Source organism: Schistocerca americana, chromosome X, assembly GCF_021461395.2.
Source record: "Schistocerca americana isolate TAMUIC-IGC-003095 chromosome X, iqSchAmer2.1, whole genome shotgun sequence".
Lineage (NCBI taxonomy): Eukaryota > Metazoa > Arthropoda > Insecta > Orthoptera > Acrididae > Schistocerca > Schistocerca americana.
Window position 1 is genome coordinate 846899181 of NC_060130.1, and position 21313 is coordinate 846920493.

General features: G+C 38.1%; 1 protein-coding gene across 1 annotated transcript in view; it reads left to right on the top strand.

Moving 5' to 3' along the window:
- Positions 1-21313, top strand: part of LOC124556600 (E3 ubiquitin-protein ligase HERC2) — an 832907-nt gene that overhangs the window by 84759 nt on the left and 726835 nt on the right. Inside the window, exons 9-10 of the mRNA XM_047130567.1 lie at positions 15010-15124; positions 15283-15432. Of these exons, the coding sequence (XP_046986523.1) occupies positions 15010-15124; positions 15283-15432 (265 nt within the window). The remainder of the gene's footprint in view (positions 1-15009; positions 15125-15282; positions 15433-21313) is intronic.

Below are 21313 nucleotides of genomic sequence, written 5' to 3' on the forward strand. Positions count from 1 at the left end.
CTCATTCTTGTGTAGCCGTGTTACCAACTCTGACACTACTAGTGCTCAGTTCATAGTCATATAAGGCCATGTTTTCCTCAGACTCTGCCATTTCCAGTTTTACAATGGAATGGCCAGGTTTCATGCTCTACTGAACTTCAAGCCACCTTTATTGAGGGTCTTAGTAGACATTTTAAACAGTGTAGAATTTTTTTTAAATTTGTGTACCCCTGAAACCATTACCCTTCATAGTGGTAAAGATGTCCATTTTTCCAAAGTATTTTTGCTGTCACTGATTTCTCTGGGTAGGATAGTTGCGGATAGCTCTCATGTTCAGTAAGTTATTGTTGTCTTATGCGTACAGTATCCCCAGTATAAGACTGTCTGCACTCACACAGTATTTTGTAAAGGCCTGCATTATGTTTTACAGCCAATCCTGGTGTATTTTAGTTACGAGGCCTGATGCTGATGGCTTGGAACATAAGTCAATTATCCTAAGGATGCTGTTGCAGCAAGGAGAACCTGCCCCTCATGCCAAAAGCTTGCAATAATAACTGTACCACCTACGAAAGGTCTTCTGTGAGAATGGTTACAACAATCAACAGATACTGTAAGCAATTTCAAAAGGTATCCTGAACCAGAAAATCACCAAGGAGGGCAGTAAAAATCTTGCATTTTGGCTGTGGTTTAGTTATAGTAGAGATTAGCTGGCTCCTGAAGAGACATTACCTCAAATCAGTTTTCAGATCTTCAACTAAAACACACCACCAGGAAAACTTGAAAGAATTATAACCTAGGGTTTCTTGAAGAGCGCCACCAATCACTCTAGAAACATTTTAAGAACTACTGCTGCATGTGATGATGGAATGTTGTGTGAGAGTGAGGATCTCAGTTTAACCCCTTGGATTCTGAGTAAGGTGCAAGCCACTATCTTAAATAAAAATAAATCAGGTGTAGTTAGAGTTTCATGCCAATAAAGTGACAGTCTTTTGAAGTAACAGAGTCAGCTGTGAAGCAGCTGCCACATCGTATTGTGGCTCTGTCTCAGTAGACATTTAGTCCCATATCTTTTCATGGATCCTCAAAGGAAACTCCAAATAAAAAGTGAACAGTTTGGATTGGCTGCCAAGGATCTCTGCTGTCTTGCCTTTTAAACTGAAGCAGTAAGTTTTGTCCACTTGATGAATTAATTAAAAAGAGTAGTCACTTGGGTGATAACAGAATATAAACATGTCAAAATACACTGCCTGGCAAAGAAAGTGAGGCACCGAAAAGACATGGTCAGATGTCATTGTAATTTTGTAGCCATACGCACTATCAGTGGGTATGTAAATGATTGTAGTTGCAATTTTCTGTGACAGGTATAACTGCCACAAGAATGTGAATGTGAGGGCAGGCATATTCATCGTTAAGACTCTAGCCAACCAGTCTGAACACCACAAGAGAGGATTGCCGTATAATGCACCAAGTACATTGTAATCCCTTCATGTCTCTGCCTGCTATCCAAGAACAAGCTAGGGTCTCACTGCGAAGTTCAGTGTTATCACACAACATTGGTCAGAAACTAACAGCGGCTGGACTAGGGAATTACTGTCCCATGCGTAGGCTGTTGTTTAACACAGAAGGCTGCATTTGTTATGATGCTGTCACCAGGAAGCATGGACTGCTGATAAATGGCACCATATTGTGTTCAGCAATGAATCATGGTTCTGCACCACCCCAGATGATCATTGTCAGTGAATAAGGTGGCTACCTGGGGAGAGATCCTATTCATCCAATGTTTTGGAGAGGTACATTGGTGTTACTCCTAACATCATGGTGTGGGGTGCCATTGAGTATGACTTCAAGACATGGCTGGTTGTGATTGAGGGAACTCTTGACAGCAAAACAGATCTCCAGATCTGCCCCCAGTAAAACGTATGTGACACCATCTCAGATGTCAGCTTCACCCAGTGCCACTGTCCAGGATATCAAGGACCAGTTACAGCAGTTGTGGGCCAGCTTGTCTCAGGAAAGGATGCAATGACTTTATAAAACCCTTTCCAACCAAGTAATGCATGCATCCAGGCCAGAGAGGGTGCAACACCATACTGATAAATGGGCCCATACTGCCAAGTTCTTTGTAAATTTGACTTGATTTTGTAATCACTGAAATAACATTTTGTGCCCTCTCAAACCATGAAGTTTCGTTTCCTCTTCCTCTCCATAGTGCTTCCCTTTTTTGTCAGATAGTGTATATTCAAATTAATGATGAGGAATGTAAGGTTCAGAACAGCAGTATGTTAGGACGGTCCCCATCTATAGTTGACTGACAAAGTTTCTAAAAGTTATGACAATGTATCATGTAGAGAACTCGTGGACTGGGTATTACTCAGCATGTTGGAGGAAAAAAGGTGTGATTAATGTAAAGAAAACACACAAAACATCTGGTGTGTGCTTGAAAGACATTAGTTTTTATTTTAATATTTTTTTCAACAATATTCCTAGTGTTTTATTGAGGTTATACAGAATGCCCCATGCTTACAATTTTAAATTGAGCCAAAAGTTAGGAACATTTTCTCATGAGTTATTGAGACTGTACTCTTTCCACAGATTGTGGATAATGTTCTACTTTTCTACTGAAGTAATCATTTGGAAAAAGAAAGTTTAATTTACGAGATATTTTATTGTTTCTAAATGTTAAAAATTTTTACATTTTAACAAGGATTTTAAAATAGAAATCCATTAATACAAAATCATTTCACAAATCTTTTAATTTGGATATATTAGAAGACCTTAAGGAAGAAGTCCTGAAAATTTCATCTTTCTAGTATAAATAGACGGAGAAAATTTACCTTGCATACAAAAAAAAATTAAACTTGACGGGCAATGAGTTTCAAAGTTTTTACTTCAGTACATGCCTGCTCCATAGCTAGTTTCATTAAAATTATCCAACAGCTTTCTCTTGATGGCTCTCCTTTGCTGTCTAGCCATCTTTGAATAGATTTTTACTGTATTATCTGAAAACCTGAGACATTTCTTGTCTAAACACAGCATTGCTGCTGAAGTTTGTAATCCTACATGGAGCCCCATCTTCTGCAAAACTTTGCACTTTGTTGTATTGCCCTGATTGAATGATGAAACAGCATCATAAATGCCAAAGTGAAGACTATATTTGTCCACAAACACAATTTTAGGTAGCCTTTTCCATATCACATTGGTCACACACTCTTTGGATTTTGGGTCTGGCCATGAAGACGTTTCTTTACTAGATTAATATCTACGAGGTCCCAGAATATTGGTTTTATTTTGCCCATTATTTTCTTCTTAGTTCCTGTCGTTCCCTCTGGAATATAGGGCCATGATGAAATTCCTTCACCTGGCACGATTTCTAGCAAGTCTCTTCACTTCACTCCAGGGTTTCCCATCCCCTGCAGCATCTCTCTTGATCATCCTTTTCCATGTCTGTTTGGGACGACCATGTTTTCTAACTCCTTGAGGGTTCCAGTCCAACGCCACCCTTTCAACAGTTCCATCTGGTTTCCTCAATGTATGCCCAATCCAGTTTTATTTCCTTTCCTTGATTTGTATATTGACTGCTTGCTGATTTGTCCCCCTCCAAAGATCTTCATTTGTCGTTGTATTTGGTCATCTCACATTTAAAATACGCCAGAGACAGCGGCTGATAAAAACTTGGAGCTGGTTTTTGATGTGATCAGTCACCTTCCAAGTTTCACAACCATATGACAGAACAGCCTTCACATTGCTAGAAAAGCCGGAGTTTGGTCTTCTTTGAGATGTTCCTATTTCATCAAACAGGGTACAGTTGTACCAACGCACCATTTGCTTTGCGGATGCGACTATGGACGTCCTCCTCGGCGCCTCCTGTAGTCGTGACCATACTTCCGAGATAGGGGAGAGATTGGACCTGTTCTACGTCCTCTCCATTAATGGCCAGCCTATTCATGATGGTTGGTCTCCATTAATGGCCAGCCTATTCATGATGGTTGAATTTATCTGCATTTCTTAGGCTTTGTGAACATTTATCTTGAAGTCTGCAACTTCTGCCACTCTCTGTAACCTGGCCAGTTCTCTTTGATGTCTCGATATCGTTGTGCCATTAAGCAGATGTCAACTGCGAAATCTAGATCTTCGAGCCTACCCCAATCCCCCATTGCACACCTCTCTACTGTCCCCCCATCACTCTCTTCATCACATGGTCCATCATCAAAACCGAGCGAGGTGGCGCAGTGGATAAACACTGGACTCGCATTCGGGAGGACGATGGTTCAATCCCGCATCCGGCCATCCTGATTTAGGTTTTCCGTGATTTCCCTAAATCGCTCCAGGCAAATGCCGGGATGGTTCCTATCAAAGGGCACGGCCGACTTCCTTCCCCGTCCTTCCCTAATCTGATGAGACCTATGACCTCACTGTCTGGTCTCCATCCCCAAAAACAACCCAACCATCATCAAAATAAATAGTGTTGTCTATAAAGAATACACCCTTGTCCTGAATTAACTTGGAAAGGCTCTGTTACTTCTCCATTGTGTAGTACTTGACATTCATAGTCTTCATACATTTCCTTGATGATGATGATAATCTTCATTGGAATGCCATATTTTGCAAGTGTATCCCATATGACTCTTCGATTGACAGAGTCGAAAGCCCTTTCAAAGTCAATGAAGGTAAGATAGAGGGTGTGTTGTCACTCTGTACTTTGTTCCAGAATAGTTATGAGAGTATTGATAAGGTCCACACAGCTTCTATGTTTTCTAAAACCCGCCTGCTCTCTCCTCAGTTGTGCTTCTACAGAATCCTTAATGTGGTTTAAAATTATCCTCGAAAGTACCTTACTCGGCACTGACAATAGGGCAATGCCCCGCCAGTTGCTGCAGTTAGTAACATCTCCTTTTTTGGGTATTTTCACGATAATACCTCATTTCCAATCTGTTGGCGGTTTCTCCTTTGTCCATATCTTCTCTAAGAGGATGTACAATAACTCGACAGTGCCGTCGAAGCTGTTTTCAGCATCTCAGATGTTAAATTATCTGGTCCTGTTACCTTCACATTCTTGATGAGAGGAGAAGTTCTATTACCTGCTACTAAGGAAACTGAGCAAGAAAGATATCTTCATTGTTATGGGAGACACAAATGCCAAGGTGGAAGATAACAATAATGAGTTGGAACAGATAATGAGGATACATGGCTTGGGTGAAATGAATGATAATGGGGAAAGATTTAGTGATTTCTGTGCAAGCCATGACCTCATTGTAGATGTCATAAAAGATAACATGGGTATCCCCAGATCATATTACAGAAAATCAAATTGACCACATCGCAGTATTCAGGAAGTTCAGGGGCAACCTGGAAGGTGTACGGAATAGAAGAGAAGCAGATGCAAGTAGCGACCACAATCTTGTTAATGCCAATTTCCGAATGAAGATTGTGGCTTCCAGAAAGAAATTCGAGCCAAAGAATAGAAGATTTGATGTAGGTAAACTGAAAGATCCACAGATAGCTGAGGGGTTCCAGCTGGAACTCCGAAATAGATTCCAGGTGCTGGAACTGGAGATGACTGATGATAAGGACATGGAGGAAATGTGAACAGAACTTAAGAATACTTTTGTGCAAGTGAGTGAGAGATAACTTGGTTTTAAAAATTGCCTGCGGAGAGATTGGATGTCCAAACATATCTGGAGGAAGATCACCCATAGAAAGGAGACCAAGGGAAGAGTGAACCAGAGCAGGACCAGGCAACAAAAAGTACAGGCACAAGCTGATTATAGAGCAGCAGATAAGGAAGTGAAATGGAGTGTGAGAAGAGACCACAGAAGATAGATAGGTAGATAGATAGATAAACAGGCTGATAGAGCAGAACAGGCAGCACAGAGGGAGCATGTGGAAGAACTATATGATATCACTAAGATGCTCTCAAAGAAAAGCTTCCAGAGGATCCGATCAGTAAAGAATAAGAAAGGAGAGATACTAACTACACATGAAGAACAATCACGTAGGTGGAAGGAACACTTTAACAAAGTTCTAAATAGAGACTATGACAGTGAAATAAAAGAACAAGAACAAATGGAATACAATGATCCTAGTCCCAGCATTTGGGTAAATGCACCCCCAAAAGCAGAAATTTTGTCTATTATGGCAGATGGCAAATTGTGAGGTTGATTGTATTGTTTAGTTACCTTGCGTGTATGTACTTGTGCCAACTACCTTCTTCTTTCGGACATAGTCTATGTTGGGCATTCGCATTGCATAAAGCTGTGTGAAAAAACATAGCCCAGACAGCTCTTCACTGTAACTCTGTGTCTGCTGTATTCTGTCTAATTGCTAGACTGTAGCACTTCAGAATATGGTTTATAGCAGCATCTCTCAGTCTGTTTTTCCACCTAAAGTTTTTCAATTCCTCAATTTCTTCCCTTTAATGCTAGCCTTTAGCTGTTGAAGTCTTGATTCCGTACATTTTTGAACGTGGCCAACACACCCTAGTTTGCAAATGTTCAACTGATCTTATAGAGTCTCAGTTCCTCATTTTCTTTGAATGCCTTTGAGTCACCATCTCCAAGATTATTTATGTATCTAACGTACCATTTTACTGAGTGTTGATGAATACTTTGTGCTCAAGCAACTTCCATACCACCACTTGAACCATAATTATTTTCTATGCACTCTTCTTCATGTTTATTTTTCATTTTATCATTACACCTGCAAGGCTTGGAAAGTATTGCCATGTCAACTACCTTGCCAGTGGCCACAGTTGTAACTTTTAAAACACTATTCAGAGATGTGTGGCCTCTCTCCTGCCAGCTCCCATCAAAAACTATGTACAAGCCCTTGTTATTATTTTCAATAACAGCTTCTTCAACATCATCTTTCAAATTTTCCTGTGCTATGTCTTCAACAAAAGAGTCTATTGCAATGATGTGCTTGTCAAATATTGAGGGTTGAGCAGGGAGAGGTTCATCACTCCACATACTTGCTACTTGCAGCTCTGCCCTTACCTATTGACTGTAATCCATAAACCAGTCTAATATTTACATCATACGATTTACCTGTATCTGCAGTAACATGTGAGGATTTAAAAAAGCACTGTGTTTGCAATCATTGCACATGGAACTCTATTTCACAAGCAAGTCTTACATGTAGCTCAATATTTTATACTCAGTTTTAAATGGAAGACTCTAATATTTCAAAAATACATTTTCCCAAAAATCAATTTTCTCATCAAAACTCTCATTTCGCGTACTTTTAAGGCAGAACTTTTAGCCTGTTGATGTGACCTTGTATAAGCTGCTGAATTGATCACAGATCAAAATTGAGTGGTAAGTTGTGAACCACACACTTTTTTGATCCCTAGTAGAATGTTAAACTATAATGTACAGATGTGTATGATCATTACACATTAAGATGAATTATTTCCAGTTGTGTAAGAAAGCATACTAGTTCTTCATGAATAGTTAAAAAAAAATTTTGAAACTCTTCTGTTAGGTGCTTTTAAATAATCAAACTGTAAATTGATATCATAAACACAAGAATAGAGTGGAACTCTTTCTGTGGTTGGGGAGGTATTGCATGTCGTGCAGTGTATGATACTTTGTGTAATAATGGCCAACAATATGTGTATTGTATTTTCTTTTAAAAAACGTGGAAATATTCACAATGAATTACAACAGCTGCAGGCTCTATTTGCAAGGCCATGAATGCGCAGACAATTGCATCCATAGAACTCTCATAAAAAATAGGACCATGGAAGTAATTTGCTTAATATGAAAATTGATAAGTGTTGTAAGTCTCACCAGACTCATATTTTATTTCTGTCTTCTTCACACACATACAAGATTAGCACATCTTGTGTGCACATGAAAACTCTGTAAAGATGACTAAATCTAATAGCAATCTTATGCGATATAGTCATAAACTCACCATAACTTTTCATGAATGTTTCTGATTTCTCAGTGTCACCAACAGAAAAAAAAACTGTGTGGTAGCAATGTCACAGGTGCAATACACAACCTTTGCACACTTTGCTAAATCAACACATAAATATCTACTCTGATCACTGCCAAATTGGTTATTAATATCAAGAGACATTATAATGTGCATGCACATCAAAAAAACTTTTGCATCACCCCAATTCCCAGAACTCCTGATGACAGACGTTGACTGTGGACATTGTATCACAGAAACAGTCCCTTTGACTTCAGAGATGTCACTAAACATGCCCAAAGGTGTAAACAACAATGCATGAGCAGCTTCTATTAGACGGAAGGTGTCCGATATCTGATCAGTTCCAGTCATTTCACCAGGAAGGAGGTACACGGCTCTTGTTGTCTATAGTTCAACCATGCCTAGACGGTCAATACCGCAGTTCGATCACGCCCGCATTGTTACTTTGTGCCAGGAAGGGCTCTCAATAAGGGGAGGGTCCAGGTGTCTTGGAGTGAAGCAAAGCGATGTTGTTCGGACATGGAGGAGATACAGAGAGACAGGAACTGTTGATGACATGCCTTACTCAGGCCACCCAAGGGCTACTACTACTACAGTGGATGACCACTACCTACAGATTATGGCTCGCAGGAACCCTGACAGCAGCGCCACCATATTGAATAATGTTTTTCATGCAGCCACAGGACATCACGTTATGACTCAAACTGTGCGCATTAGGCTGCATGATGAGCAGCTTCACTCTCGATGTCCATGGCGAGGTCGGTCTTTGCGACCATGACACCATGCAGCGTGGTACAGATGGGCCCAAAAACATGCCGAATAGACCACTCAGGACTGGCATCACGTTCTCTTCACCGATGAGTGTCGCATATGCCTTCAACCAAACAATCGTCGGAGACGTCTTTGGAGGCAACCTGATCAGGCTGACTGCCTTAGACACACTGTTCAGTGAGTGCAGCAAGGTGGAGGTTCCCTCCTGTTTTGGGGTGGCATTATGTGGGGCCGACATACACCACTGGTGGTCATGGAAGGCGCCATAACAGCTGTACGATACGTGAATGCCATCCTCCTACCGATAGTGCAACCATGTCGGCAGCATATTGGTGAGGCATTCGTCCTCATGGATGACAGTTTGCACCCCCACCATGCACATCTTGTGAATGACTTCCTTCAGGAGAATGACATCGCTTGACTAGAGTGGCCAGCATGTTCTCCAGACATGAACCCTATCGAACATGCCTGGGATCTATGCTGAATCACCATTTAGGAGTGTGACAATCTGGACCAACAGTGCCTTGATGAACTTGTGGATAGTATACCACGATGAATACAGGCATGCATCAGTGCAAGAGGACATACTACTGAGTATTAGAGGTACAGCAGTCTGGACCACCACCACTGAAGGTCTTGATGTATGGTGGTACAACATGCAACGTGTGGTTTTCATAAGCAGTAAAAAGTGCGGAAATGATGTTTATGTTGACCTCTATTCCAATTTTCTGTACAGATTGTGGAACTCTCGGAACCGAGGTGATGCAAAACTTTTTTTGATGCGTGTATATCTGCCAGTACTAATCACATCACATTGCTGCTGAATGATATCGCAGAGACATTCATAGGTCCAGGACAGATTGTTCATCTCATCATCCCATATTAGGGTAGCAGGACAAATGCTACAGTGGAAGCAGAGAAAACATATAACCATCATTGTTCAGGGTTTGGAAACTCCTTTTGACTTTTTTGTCCCTGTTTGCCAGTTAAATTCGGATTTTTAAACTCTCCTTGACCAAAAAACAATGTATTTCTTTTTCCTATGTACCCATTTACTTGTGGGTCAGCAAAGAAAAGAAATATATTCTGTTTTGTAGAAGGCTGGGCTTAAAATTACAACCTTATATTTCCAGACTCTCAATTGCTTCTACTGTGAAAACAGATACTGTTTAGGTCAGTGTTCCACTATAAACACAACTTAAAGTAGCTGGCAGTAGCACCTATTTGTTAATTTATTCATTCATTCATTTTCTTTTCTTTTGAACCTGTCAGGTGGGCGCAGACAATGTGTTTATATATATAAACTGCAAACTAAGCTTTTATACATCTCGCTGCTGCCTCTGGATCACGGGGTCCCGGGTTCGATTCCCAGCCGGGTTGGGGATTTTCTCTGCTCAGGGACTGGGTGTTTGTGTTGTCTTCACCATTTCATCATCATCATTCATGACAGTGACAAGATTGGAAGCGTAAAAATTGGGACTTTCTATGCGCGCTGATGACCGCGCAGTTGAGCGCCCCACAAACCAATCAAAGCAACAACACCACCACCACCACCACTTTTATGCAACTTTACACAGACTAGTATTAGCTGTCTATATGTCGGCAAAATCAAGGTCATGTTTAATACAAACATTGGAGCTATGCAGAATTATATTCATGAGTCCAGATATTCTGCTAAATTGTAGATGTTCAATCATTGTGTTTTTGAATGTTTTGCCTAATGTCTGCCAGCAGCCTGTTGTAGAATTTTGCACCAGAAATAAATCTCCATTCTAAACTCTAGATAGGAATGCATAGTCTACATGGCAATTATTTTTACTTATAGAATTGTAGTTGTGAACTGCACAGTTTATCCTGAATTCACTCTTGTTATCAACTATAAATACCTCTATGGAGTATATAAATTGGCAGATAAGTGTGAGAATTCATAGGATCCTGAAGAGGCTTTTTTCTGGTACTCCACACTTCTACAGAATAAATACTTTTTGATCTATTTCATTGCCCCAGAATATTATGCCATGGGACAGTATTGAATGAATGTATGGAAAGTATGTCAACGATCTCATTTTCGGGTCAACAGAGTGAGTGTGTACTGTAGATGTAACTGAGCTTTTTGATTAACTTATTTATGTGCCCGTGCCACTTCAGTTTGTTATCCATCTAGATGCCTAGGAACTTCATACATTGGATCTCCTCTTAGTATGTGCCCATTGATATCCAATTTTTGTACTTACAAGTGATTTTAATTTGTTTGGAATTGCATTATATGACTCTTTATCAGAGTAATGGCTAAACTGTTTGCTGTGAACCAGTTCTAAGCATATGTAATTATTCATCTGACTGTGTCTGGTAAGGATGTGTTTGGACCCTTCATCAGTACACTTGTGTCATCAGCTAACATAATAGTTTTTTTTGTACTCCTATGTCTTGGGTGTGTTACCTACAGAGGTTAACACTAGGAGTGGCCCAAGCATCAGACCTTGCAGAATTCCCACTCAAAACTTAGTCTTATTCCTGTTGTATAGTTTGTTAGTATGACCATCTAGTTTTTATTGCATGCTTGTGAGGAAAATATCTTAAAAGTCACACAATTTTAGTTTCTCTAATATAATTTTATGATCTACAGTATTGGAGGGCCTCCACAAGAGCACAGAAAATGCCAACAGGATATTTTTTCTTTTTTGGTTCTGTTAGAACTGAGTTTGTGATCATATAGTGCTTTCTTGGGAGAGAAACTTTTATGGAAGCTGAACTGAGCTCTTGTTTAAAAGTTGTTTGTAGAAATGTGGTTCAATATTTTGCTGTCAGTAAGCTTCTCAAACAATTTTGAGAACATGGGGAGTTACCACCTCCTACTTCAGTGTCTCAGGAAATATGTCTTGACTGATTGACTAATTACAATGGTAGCTCGAGAGAGGTGCCACCAGTCAACACAAGATTTTAGTACTTTGCTTGAAATTCCATCATAAGCAGAAGAGTTAATGTTGTTTAGTTAATTATTTTTGTGATTTGATGAGGTATGGTGGAGTGTTCAGTGTTTGTCTAAGTTAGTCTAATAGACCAGCTTTTGATGGACCATTTGTTGTCTTTTAAATGCAGCTTCCTTACTGTACCTTCAGGAAAATCTAATACATCTCCCGAAGAAGTGGCAGTAGTTACAAGTGCAATAGTCACTTAGATCACAGTAGTTTCACAGCAGGCAGGACAGTAATTTTGTTTTCAGAATTGACATGTTGTTCTTTGAGAAAGGGGTAAGTAGCAGATAAAATTACAAGAAAATCAGAAGAGGATGAGGAGGAGGGGGGGGGGGGGAGGGAAGGGGGGGGGGGTTACAAGGCTTCAGATTTACTGCTTCTAAGAAGGGAAAATTCCCAAGTGTACGCAATGTGCCGTCAGAGTATTTTCAACATACCTACTTAAAATATGTAAACTTTCAGTACTATTATAATTATTTATTTTACTTATATTTGTTTTATGTTTTAAATTGTTATTTTACCTTCATGGCATTTTTTAGTTTACCATTTCACACACGCATGTTTTGTTAATTGAAAATAATAAGTAACTCATTATTATAGTAGAAAATAATAACAGTAATGATAATCAGGAAGAAAATGCTTAGAACGTAATGTTTTTTTGCACCATGCACATAAAATGAACAAAATTTCTTCACATAACACGTATGGCAGAGAACACAATATAAAACAAAATTTAGCAGGATTTAAAATTGTCTTGGCTGATAATCCAAATATTCTGATTTGTCTCAGGAATATTTAAGTACATTGGTTAAGTGTTAGCAAAGAGAATTGATTATATAATAGCGAGTGCAGCTTAAGTGTATTGTTTCTCAAACATGGATTGACATTGTAGGGTCCTGCCCACTCATCTCTTACAGGGTGCCTAAAGGATGCTGCCTTCTCAGATAGCTATACAAAAATTCAAGCTAATCACATTAATAGTTTTTATTACAATAAAGAAGACTGACAACACTTAACTTTGTATTTACAACGAGTTGTCGCAAGCGATGGACGACATGCAAATAAGTCAGTGCCCTTCACTATATACAATGTCCATGTAAGCAATGGGTATGGAGCACTAATAACTGCTCTGCTGGTGCCAGTCTACTATTGTCCATGGTCTGTTAGTGCCGGTGTAGTACTTTGCAGCTGAGGCTAGCAGAAGTGGTGCTTCTATTCTCTTTATACAGAGGCTGCTCCTGTCGTGGTGCGGTCCTTGTCAGCAGGCTATTGGCTGACGTCGTCTCACAGCCTTCTCTGCTCTCACGTTTTTCATCTTCATGCCAGCACTTGTGCTTATGCCAGAACAGACATCATAATCATTCAAATGGACAAAATCTGAAACTCTTCTCACAAAATTCTTCCAACATCGAAAGCTGTATATGTTCCACAGCTGTACCTGCACCATGGAGCCATTTCTGATCACCAGATGTTTCTCGTCTTTGGGTATGATGCTCAAAACTTCTTTTTCTCACACTGACTACCCACTTTCCCACTTTTTCATAGTTTTAAAAGAAGCTAGTGGCGAATTTGGACCAAGAATTCGAGAATCTGTTTGAAGCCCCAAATGTCCTTGTGACAGCATCAAATTCTGGTAAACGTAAGTGTGACCATGTCAAAAGATATTTGAAAGATGTTTTCTTTCCCAGTGAGGGAGAAAAATCTGTATTCTTGTTAGATTCTTGCAGTGGTCAGTGTGAAAGAACCAGTTAGAGCATCTTGCATCTCACCTAAGGACAAGGAACTTGTTCATCTGGTGATCCCAAAGGGCTCAATGGCACAGGTACAGCCATGGGACGGGACATAGACAGGTTTCAAAGTTGGAAGAATTTTGTGAGAAGACTTTCATATCTAGTATTGTTGAATGATTATGATGTCAATCTCCACTTGAGAAATGGTGTAATCAAGCTGCAGTCTCTAGTACATAATCAGTTATTTTTCCCAAGGGTTATTGATGTACTGAAATATGCCTGATACAAATCAGGATACTTAGTGTATGACCCATGACAGTTTGAAATCCTGCTGAATTCTGTTTTATATTGTCTTTGTGATGTATATTATGTGAAGAAATTTTGTTCATTTTATGTGCATGGTGTAAAAAACATTATGTTTTAAGCATTTACTTACAAATTATCATTATTGTAATTATTTTCTATTGTAATAATGAGTTACTTATTATTTTCAATTAACAAAATACAACTAAAAACAAAAAAAATCCATGAATGTAAAATGAAAAATAACAATTTAAAACATAAAACAAGTACAAGTAAAATAAATAATTAGAATAGTAATGAATGTTTCAATATTTTAATTAGGTACGTTGAAAAATATCTGATAGCACACTGTGTACAGCTTATTTTACAAAAATGGTATTTCAGAAACTATCTTTATTACACAGGGGTATATATGGCTTGAAAGTTTCGTTAATTTGTAACAAATGTTTGCATTTTTCAAAACTAATTGATGGTGGTATGGTAGTTTGCAAAATTTCAAATTATTACAAAAGTTGTTTATACGGTTTTCAAGAACATTAATTATGTATCAGCTTTTATATGAAAAACATTGTTTCAAAGCTATTTCCTCTAAACCTAAAGTAACAAGTGCCTTTTGGGGTGTTTTACCCCTTAAAAGTAAAACTGGGAACAAACATAAAAATATGTATTTACGATGCCCCCCCCCCCCCCCCCCCCACACACACACACACCAAATTTCATCAAGGCAGTTTATTGACACTTGGGAATCTTCCATTGTGAGATGTGCAACTATAAACTATCAGCTCCGTACTTTGAAATTTGTCTTAAAGGGCCAAACAATCCAACATTCCCTATGCTAATTGTTATGGGGTGATTCATCGGTGGAAATAAAGAGTGAGATCGAAGTAAAAGATGGATCATTAACATGCTTCCCACATTACTATGGGACATAAATAGCGTATCAGTCCAAAAAGTTTCAAGCCAGAATTAATAAAAATGAGAGAACAGTGAAGGTAGTGGTTTTAATGCTTTCAGTGTTCTACATAGTCTCCTCTCCCCCACTTGAGTACAATTTACAGAATTTTTTGAGTCCATACACATTTGCTGTTTATAAAGCTGCCTGTAGGTTGAAAGCCTGGACTTTCCAAATTTAGAAACATTTCTCCAATTAGTCTTTCTAGCAAGAAAATGTACATTATTTGTATATTTTAGCTAATCTCTGTGCTGTAGTCTCATATTTTGTGACAGAATAAGATGTTGAATTGACTTGAACAATTCTACTACAGTTGTAGTAAGGTATAATGAAACATGTTTTACTTCCAAAATGTTTGCAGGGCAGTATCTTCAGGGACAAGTGCACCCTTAGTTCCTCTACTTCGAAGATTTGAATCCATACCTTCTAAACCTACTTCAAAAGCAGTCTCCTGGGACGAAAATTTACAGGCAGGAGTGAGTCAGACCTTTTCTCTGTATACGTATTAGTTAAGTACTTACTCTGAATGCATGACTCTGTTTTTGTATTATCATATTAGTTTAGTGAGGATAGCCACACCGTTGCTATCCTTTTTAGTCGTAATGGATATTGTTATTCACATAATTGTTTTCAGGTGAGTCCAACTGAATGTTTCTTACGGTACTTGGACATACCAGATGACGATGATTGCGCATTAGTCGATTTGAAATTAATTGCTGTTGCTCTAGTGGCTCATTTGGACCGTCTTGCATCTCCGTATATTCCACCAGCAAGCTTTACAAAGGTAACAGTGAATAAAATAAAAAATTAAAAAAAAACCTTTTTTGTTCTTCTCCTAATCCTCCCCCATCCCACCTTGACTTCTTCTTCTTCTTCTTCTTCTTCTTCTTCTTCTTCTTCACAGTTACAATAGTGATAGGCTGTAACTACAAGTATGGTCTGCATAACTGACACAAGTTTCTGGTTGATGTATTCTGTGTAATGACTTTTTCTCAAATGCACTGCAGCGATGACTATGAAGCATCTGAATCAGCAAGTTGTAATGTGTTGCATCTTTGAGAGTGATGTGCAGTAGATTCATGACATTCCATTCAGATGTCTCTTCCTCTTTGAACTGTGCTCTGTAGCTCTGGTGTCACATTGATTTTCTGTGGTTCTACTTGATTTGTGATCTTTTCTGTTCATATGGTCTTTGGAATTATCATATAGCAATCCTTGAATGCTCAAATTTGTTTTTGTCCAGTCTCTCCCAGAGTTCATACTTTACTCTCAAACTGAAGTTATTCTCTATGTAAAAGTTGTCATGTGTATTGTGTTATTAGAAATGAGGGTAACCTTCTGTATATAAAATGCTGGGTTCATAATATTTATCAGGTTAATAATTTCCCGTCTACTGCAGTCATAAGAGATGTCAATTCAGTGAGATGTTAGCTTTGATAGTGTGTTTCTGCTCTTCACATCATAAGGAGCTGGGTCTTTGTGTTTAATTTTATTTTGCATTGGGCATCAAAAGCAGTAGCCATGACTTGTTTTTAGCTTTTCTTCACTTTCAGATATGAACACTGCGTCATATGCAGACAGTGGGATAGCAGCCTTTTCCCATCATAATTTAATGCCACCATTGTTCACTAGTTTTCTGTTACTTTCCGACCTCCTGGAAATGAATATAGATCAGAACTTATAATTACCAAAGTAACACTCTGCCACACACCGTCAGTTGGCTTGCGGAGTATGGATGTAGATGTAGATGTAGATGTAGAAGTAGAAGTGGCTACTTCAGTGAAGACTTGTGACGTAGTTTTAATGTTCCTGAGTTCATTTATTGCTGTTTGTTTGGTGCAGTTTATCTAGTGGCAATTTATGTTAATTTTTGATGCAAGAAGTAATGATATTTTAACCTTTGATTAATAAAATGCTGTAATTTTATATTTGACAGTTAAAACTCAGAAGTAACACAATAATTCGTATCCATATGATTTTGAATTTTGTGTTGTGAGTATTTGTCACTTTATATAGAACATGATTATTATGATTTCTGGTTCATTGTATTAAAAAAGAAACTTTTCATAGTGCAATGGAACTGATATTTTCTACTTTATGTGACAAGGAGGGAAGAGAGAACTGAAATTTGTGAAAGAGCAAAATTGATATTGATCTGCATCTTGTGTTCCTCCTCCTCCTCCTCCTCCTCCTCCTCCACCACCACCACCACCACCACCACCACCACCACCACCACATCTTGATTTCCCTCCACCTCTCAAAAAACAATCTCCCCTCCTGTTTCACTCCTACAGTTTTCCTTGTACCTCCTCCTGTTTCATCACTATAGTTTTTCTTGTATAATAATCAGAATTTTATTGTACCATCAGTTACAGATGAAATCGTTTGGTTTATAATACAGAAGAATAGCCAGAATCGATAAATATCTGATTTAACTTCTACAACCATTGGATCATTTGTTACACATTGGCATGAGATGTTGCAGAGTATAATTTAAGTTTTATTGCATGCTGTATATAATATTCTATTATCAGGTAGAACTCCTACATTGAATATTAGCATTTTTGTATTAATAAACTGCATAGTGCCACTGTCCTGAATCATATACAGCAGGTATTTCTTTCATTTAATAATTTGTAAATTTGTATTGATACTTATTATGGAGGAAATGTGGCACTTTTATTAATCTTGATTTCATGTGTGTGATGGAACGTTTTTCTTCAAATAAAATGGGGTTTGGGCGCTTGGAGCAAAAATGAACAGGGAAGAAATATTTACTGTGTTCTGATATCTTGAATTGCATATATTTCTAATTATTTTTTGTATATAATGGAAGGAAACATTCCACGTGGGAAAAATTATATATAAAAACAAAGATGAGGTGACTTACCGAACAAAAGCGCTGGCAGGTCGATAGACACACAAACAAACACAAACACAAACATACACACAAAATTCAAGCTTTCGCAACAAACTGTTGCCTCATCAGGAAAGAGGGAAGGAGAGGGGAAGACGAAAGGAAGTGGGTTTTAAGGGAGAGGGTAAGGAGTCATTCCAATCCCGGGAGCGGAAAGACTTACCTTAGGGGGAAAAAAGGGACAGGTATACACACGCACACATGCACATATCCATCCACACATACAGACACAAGCAGACATATTTAAATATGTGTATACCTGTCCCTTTTTTCCCCCTAAGGTAAGTCTTTCCGCTCCCGGGATTGGAATGACTCCTTACCCTCTCCCTTAAAACCCACTTCCTTTCGTCTTCCCCTCTCCTTCCCTCTTTCCTGATGAGGCAACAGTTTGTTGCGAAAGCTTGAATTTTGTGTGTATGTTTGTGTTTGTTTGTGTGTCTATCGACCTGCCAGCGCTTTTGTTCGGTAAGTCACCTCATCTTTGTTTTTAATTATTTTTTCTGCAACATAGAGAGTTTTGACATGTAATTGCATTTCCATAACAAACAAAAAATGTTGTTATACACCCAGCTCAAAGTATGAATGATATACAACCTTCCTTGTGTTCATGATTGTTGTGTCGGATAGAACAGAAATTTAGTTTATTTTTGAAATGATTTCTGTATGTTGTCTAGAATGTGTGTGTGTCCAAGTATATCCATAGGAATTTATTTTCCACTTTGTGGTTTTTGTGGTATACTCATTTTTCCTTGTGAAATATCTGAAGTTAAGCTTGAAGACATTTTTAATAAAATTTATATATTTTGCTGAATCATGGGATTATTTTCTCTTTTTAATGCCACACAGCACCTTTCAGATACAAATTCTTGTGTAGAAAATTAAGATCTTTTTAACTTCATAATTCAGTGATTTTTTTTTTTTTTTTTATGAGAATGCTAGAACCACCATGGATTCTGTTGCTCCTGCAAAAGCTGCTGGCAACATTGAAATTTTGCAATTGATTTAAGACTTATATTCTGTATGGCAGTGTTCATGGATGCAGTGTATTTTGAAGCTGATTTTTTTTTTAATTGTGTTAATTTTACTTTCTGTGTCATTTTTAATTGTAGTTAACCCATGAATTAGGATTGAGCACTTTTCTCCACATAGTTTCTTATTTGAAGCACATTAACATTTTCCTCATCAGGTAACATGTAATTTTCTACATTTTTACATCTGCTTTCGTTCTTAGTTGTGGCTTTCAGCACCCTATATGTTACATAGCATTTTGGTCTTAGCCTCTTCTTTTGGCACTTTCTTTGTCATCCCCATTAATACCATTATTTATAATTTAGTATATCAGCTAACATTCTGATAGTTTAGGTACTGGTGTGTTTTAAGTTTAATCCGTCTTCTTAGGGACTATGAACACTACTCCTAGCCTGTTAGAATGCTGCCCTTTATTGTAAATGGTCACTGGTCACAGTGCTGCTAACTGTAATCCTGAATGTTATGTAGAGGCTTCTGGCAGTGTGTATTTATGAGTTGCTGTTCAGTGCTGCTGTGGAGAGAGTTTCACACAACCGTTCTGTCACTACACTGTTCTACAGGTGTCATAATACCTCGTGTTACAAGTTTGCTTCAGTGGAGATGTGATAATAGAATATTTGTGATGTAGTAATTCATCCGAATCAGTTCTAAATTTGAGTTTCATTTTATTCTTGAGATGATGAATGTAGTTAAAGTAAAAGTCATACTCCATTTTAAATAATCTATGCTGTTTCTCAGCAAAAGGATCATTTAATCCAATTGTGATGGTGGTGATTATGATAAACTTGACAGAATTCTGGTATTTGTGTAAAGAACAAAATATCCTTAAATAATGTGCTTACCAATTATGAATAACAATGTAACATGTGTGCACATATATGCAGCACACCATTCATATTACAAAGGCGTAGAGTTACTCTTTCACATACAAAAAGTACTTAACAGATGTGAATGATATGTGAAGTATCATGGAGCTACTTAAACCCAGTAGGAGACTGCACTCTGAAAGTTTTAATTTCTCCTATGACTCCTAATTCCAGACACACAAAGCAAAATGAAATGAAACAGATATGTTAAGTTTGTTATAGAGGATGAAAGGAAGACCTCATTTTGTTGGGGGATGTTTTGAAAAAATATATTGAATCAAACTGCATACAGCACTCTTGTGTAAGCTGTTCTGAGTAATGATAGTACGTTTAGGTCCTCAGTGAGTTAGTCCAGATGGCAGAGATATGAGGAATTGAGACAAATACATGGAGTATTGTAATAGCCAGTTTACTTAATACAAAAATGTTGCAGACATATACAAGGATTATAAATGGCAATCACTGGAAGGGATAACATGTGTATGGTTGTGTACAGTCATTTTTGCCTTCTCTCCACACTCTGTAAAGTGACTTCTAGAGTAGATGTTCATATAATAATTACATTCTTCAAATTGTTTTATATGAGGATGCTGTTTTGTTAGTGTACTCTTATTACTTTTACTGTCTGTTTGACTGTGTTTTAGCATTGGCATTGGTTTATCAAGGATTTGGGATTTATTTCTGTTGGCAGGTGACTTTCATGTTTCCTTAATGTTACCTTAATTTGAGAGGCAGGAAAACTTGCATGCCATCTGTGAGTTGAGTAGTATTCTTCTGTGTTTTCTTCTTTTGAATGTTTATGAATATGAGGTGTGGGTGACAATTAGTTACACATTTTCCTAAACTGAAATAGGAAACTGTTTGTAAAGCAGACACAGACTAATCAGTGCTTCACACTAACAGTCATTAATCTGGCAAATGAATTTCATCCGGTTTTGGTTTATCACCAAAGACAAAAAGGTTTTCAAGATAGCGAGGAAGGTATTTGTGTTTGGTCAAACTGATAGAGAGGCATTATCAAACTATTTAAAATACAAACTGAGAATGATGGTGATTGAGGAAGCAGAGACTATTGTGCTCTAAAAAGATCGACACGAGAAGCATAAAATAACTTTCACCATTGTACTGCAGCAAAAGGTATTGTTGAGAACTCGAGAATAATTTGGTCCTACGTAAAATCCCTAAGTGAGTCAGATGTTTCTGCCTAGTCACTGGTTAACCAGTCAGGTGTGGAAATAGAAGAACCATAATTTGATTGTCACACAAACTCCCATAGGCATCCCTGGCATAGAGGAGCAACTGAAAATGTTGAAAACGAACAAATCGCCAGGTTCTGACAGAATCTCAGTTCACTTTTACAGAGACTACTCTGTGGCATTGACCACTTACTTAGCTTGCATTTATTGTGGATCTCTTGCCCAGTGGAAATCCCCAAGTGGCTGGAAAAAAGTACGGATGACTCCTGTATGTAAGAAGAGTAAAAGAAAGGATCCACAAAATTACAGACAACGAACCCACAAAATTACATACCAATATCCTTAATGTTGGTTTGCTGCAGAATTCTTGAACATATTCTCAGTTTGAATACAGAATATTTTCCTGTGATGGAGAAGCTTCTGTTAACAACCAAACAGTCACTCATTTGAAACTCAGCCTGCCTTTTCTCACATTTACTCAGTGGACCATGGATGAAGGACAACCAAGCAGATTCCATATTCCTAGATTTCCAGAAAATGTTTGACATGGTGTCTCACTGCAGACTTTTAACACATATGGAATAGACTCCCAGACATGTGAATGGCTTGAAGACTTCTTTAAGTAATAGAACACAGTATGTTGTCCTCGACAGTGAG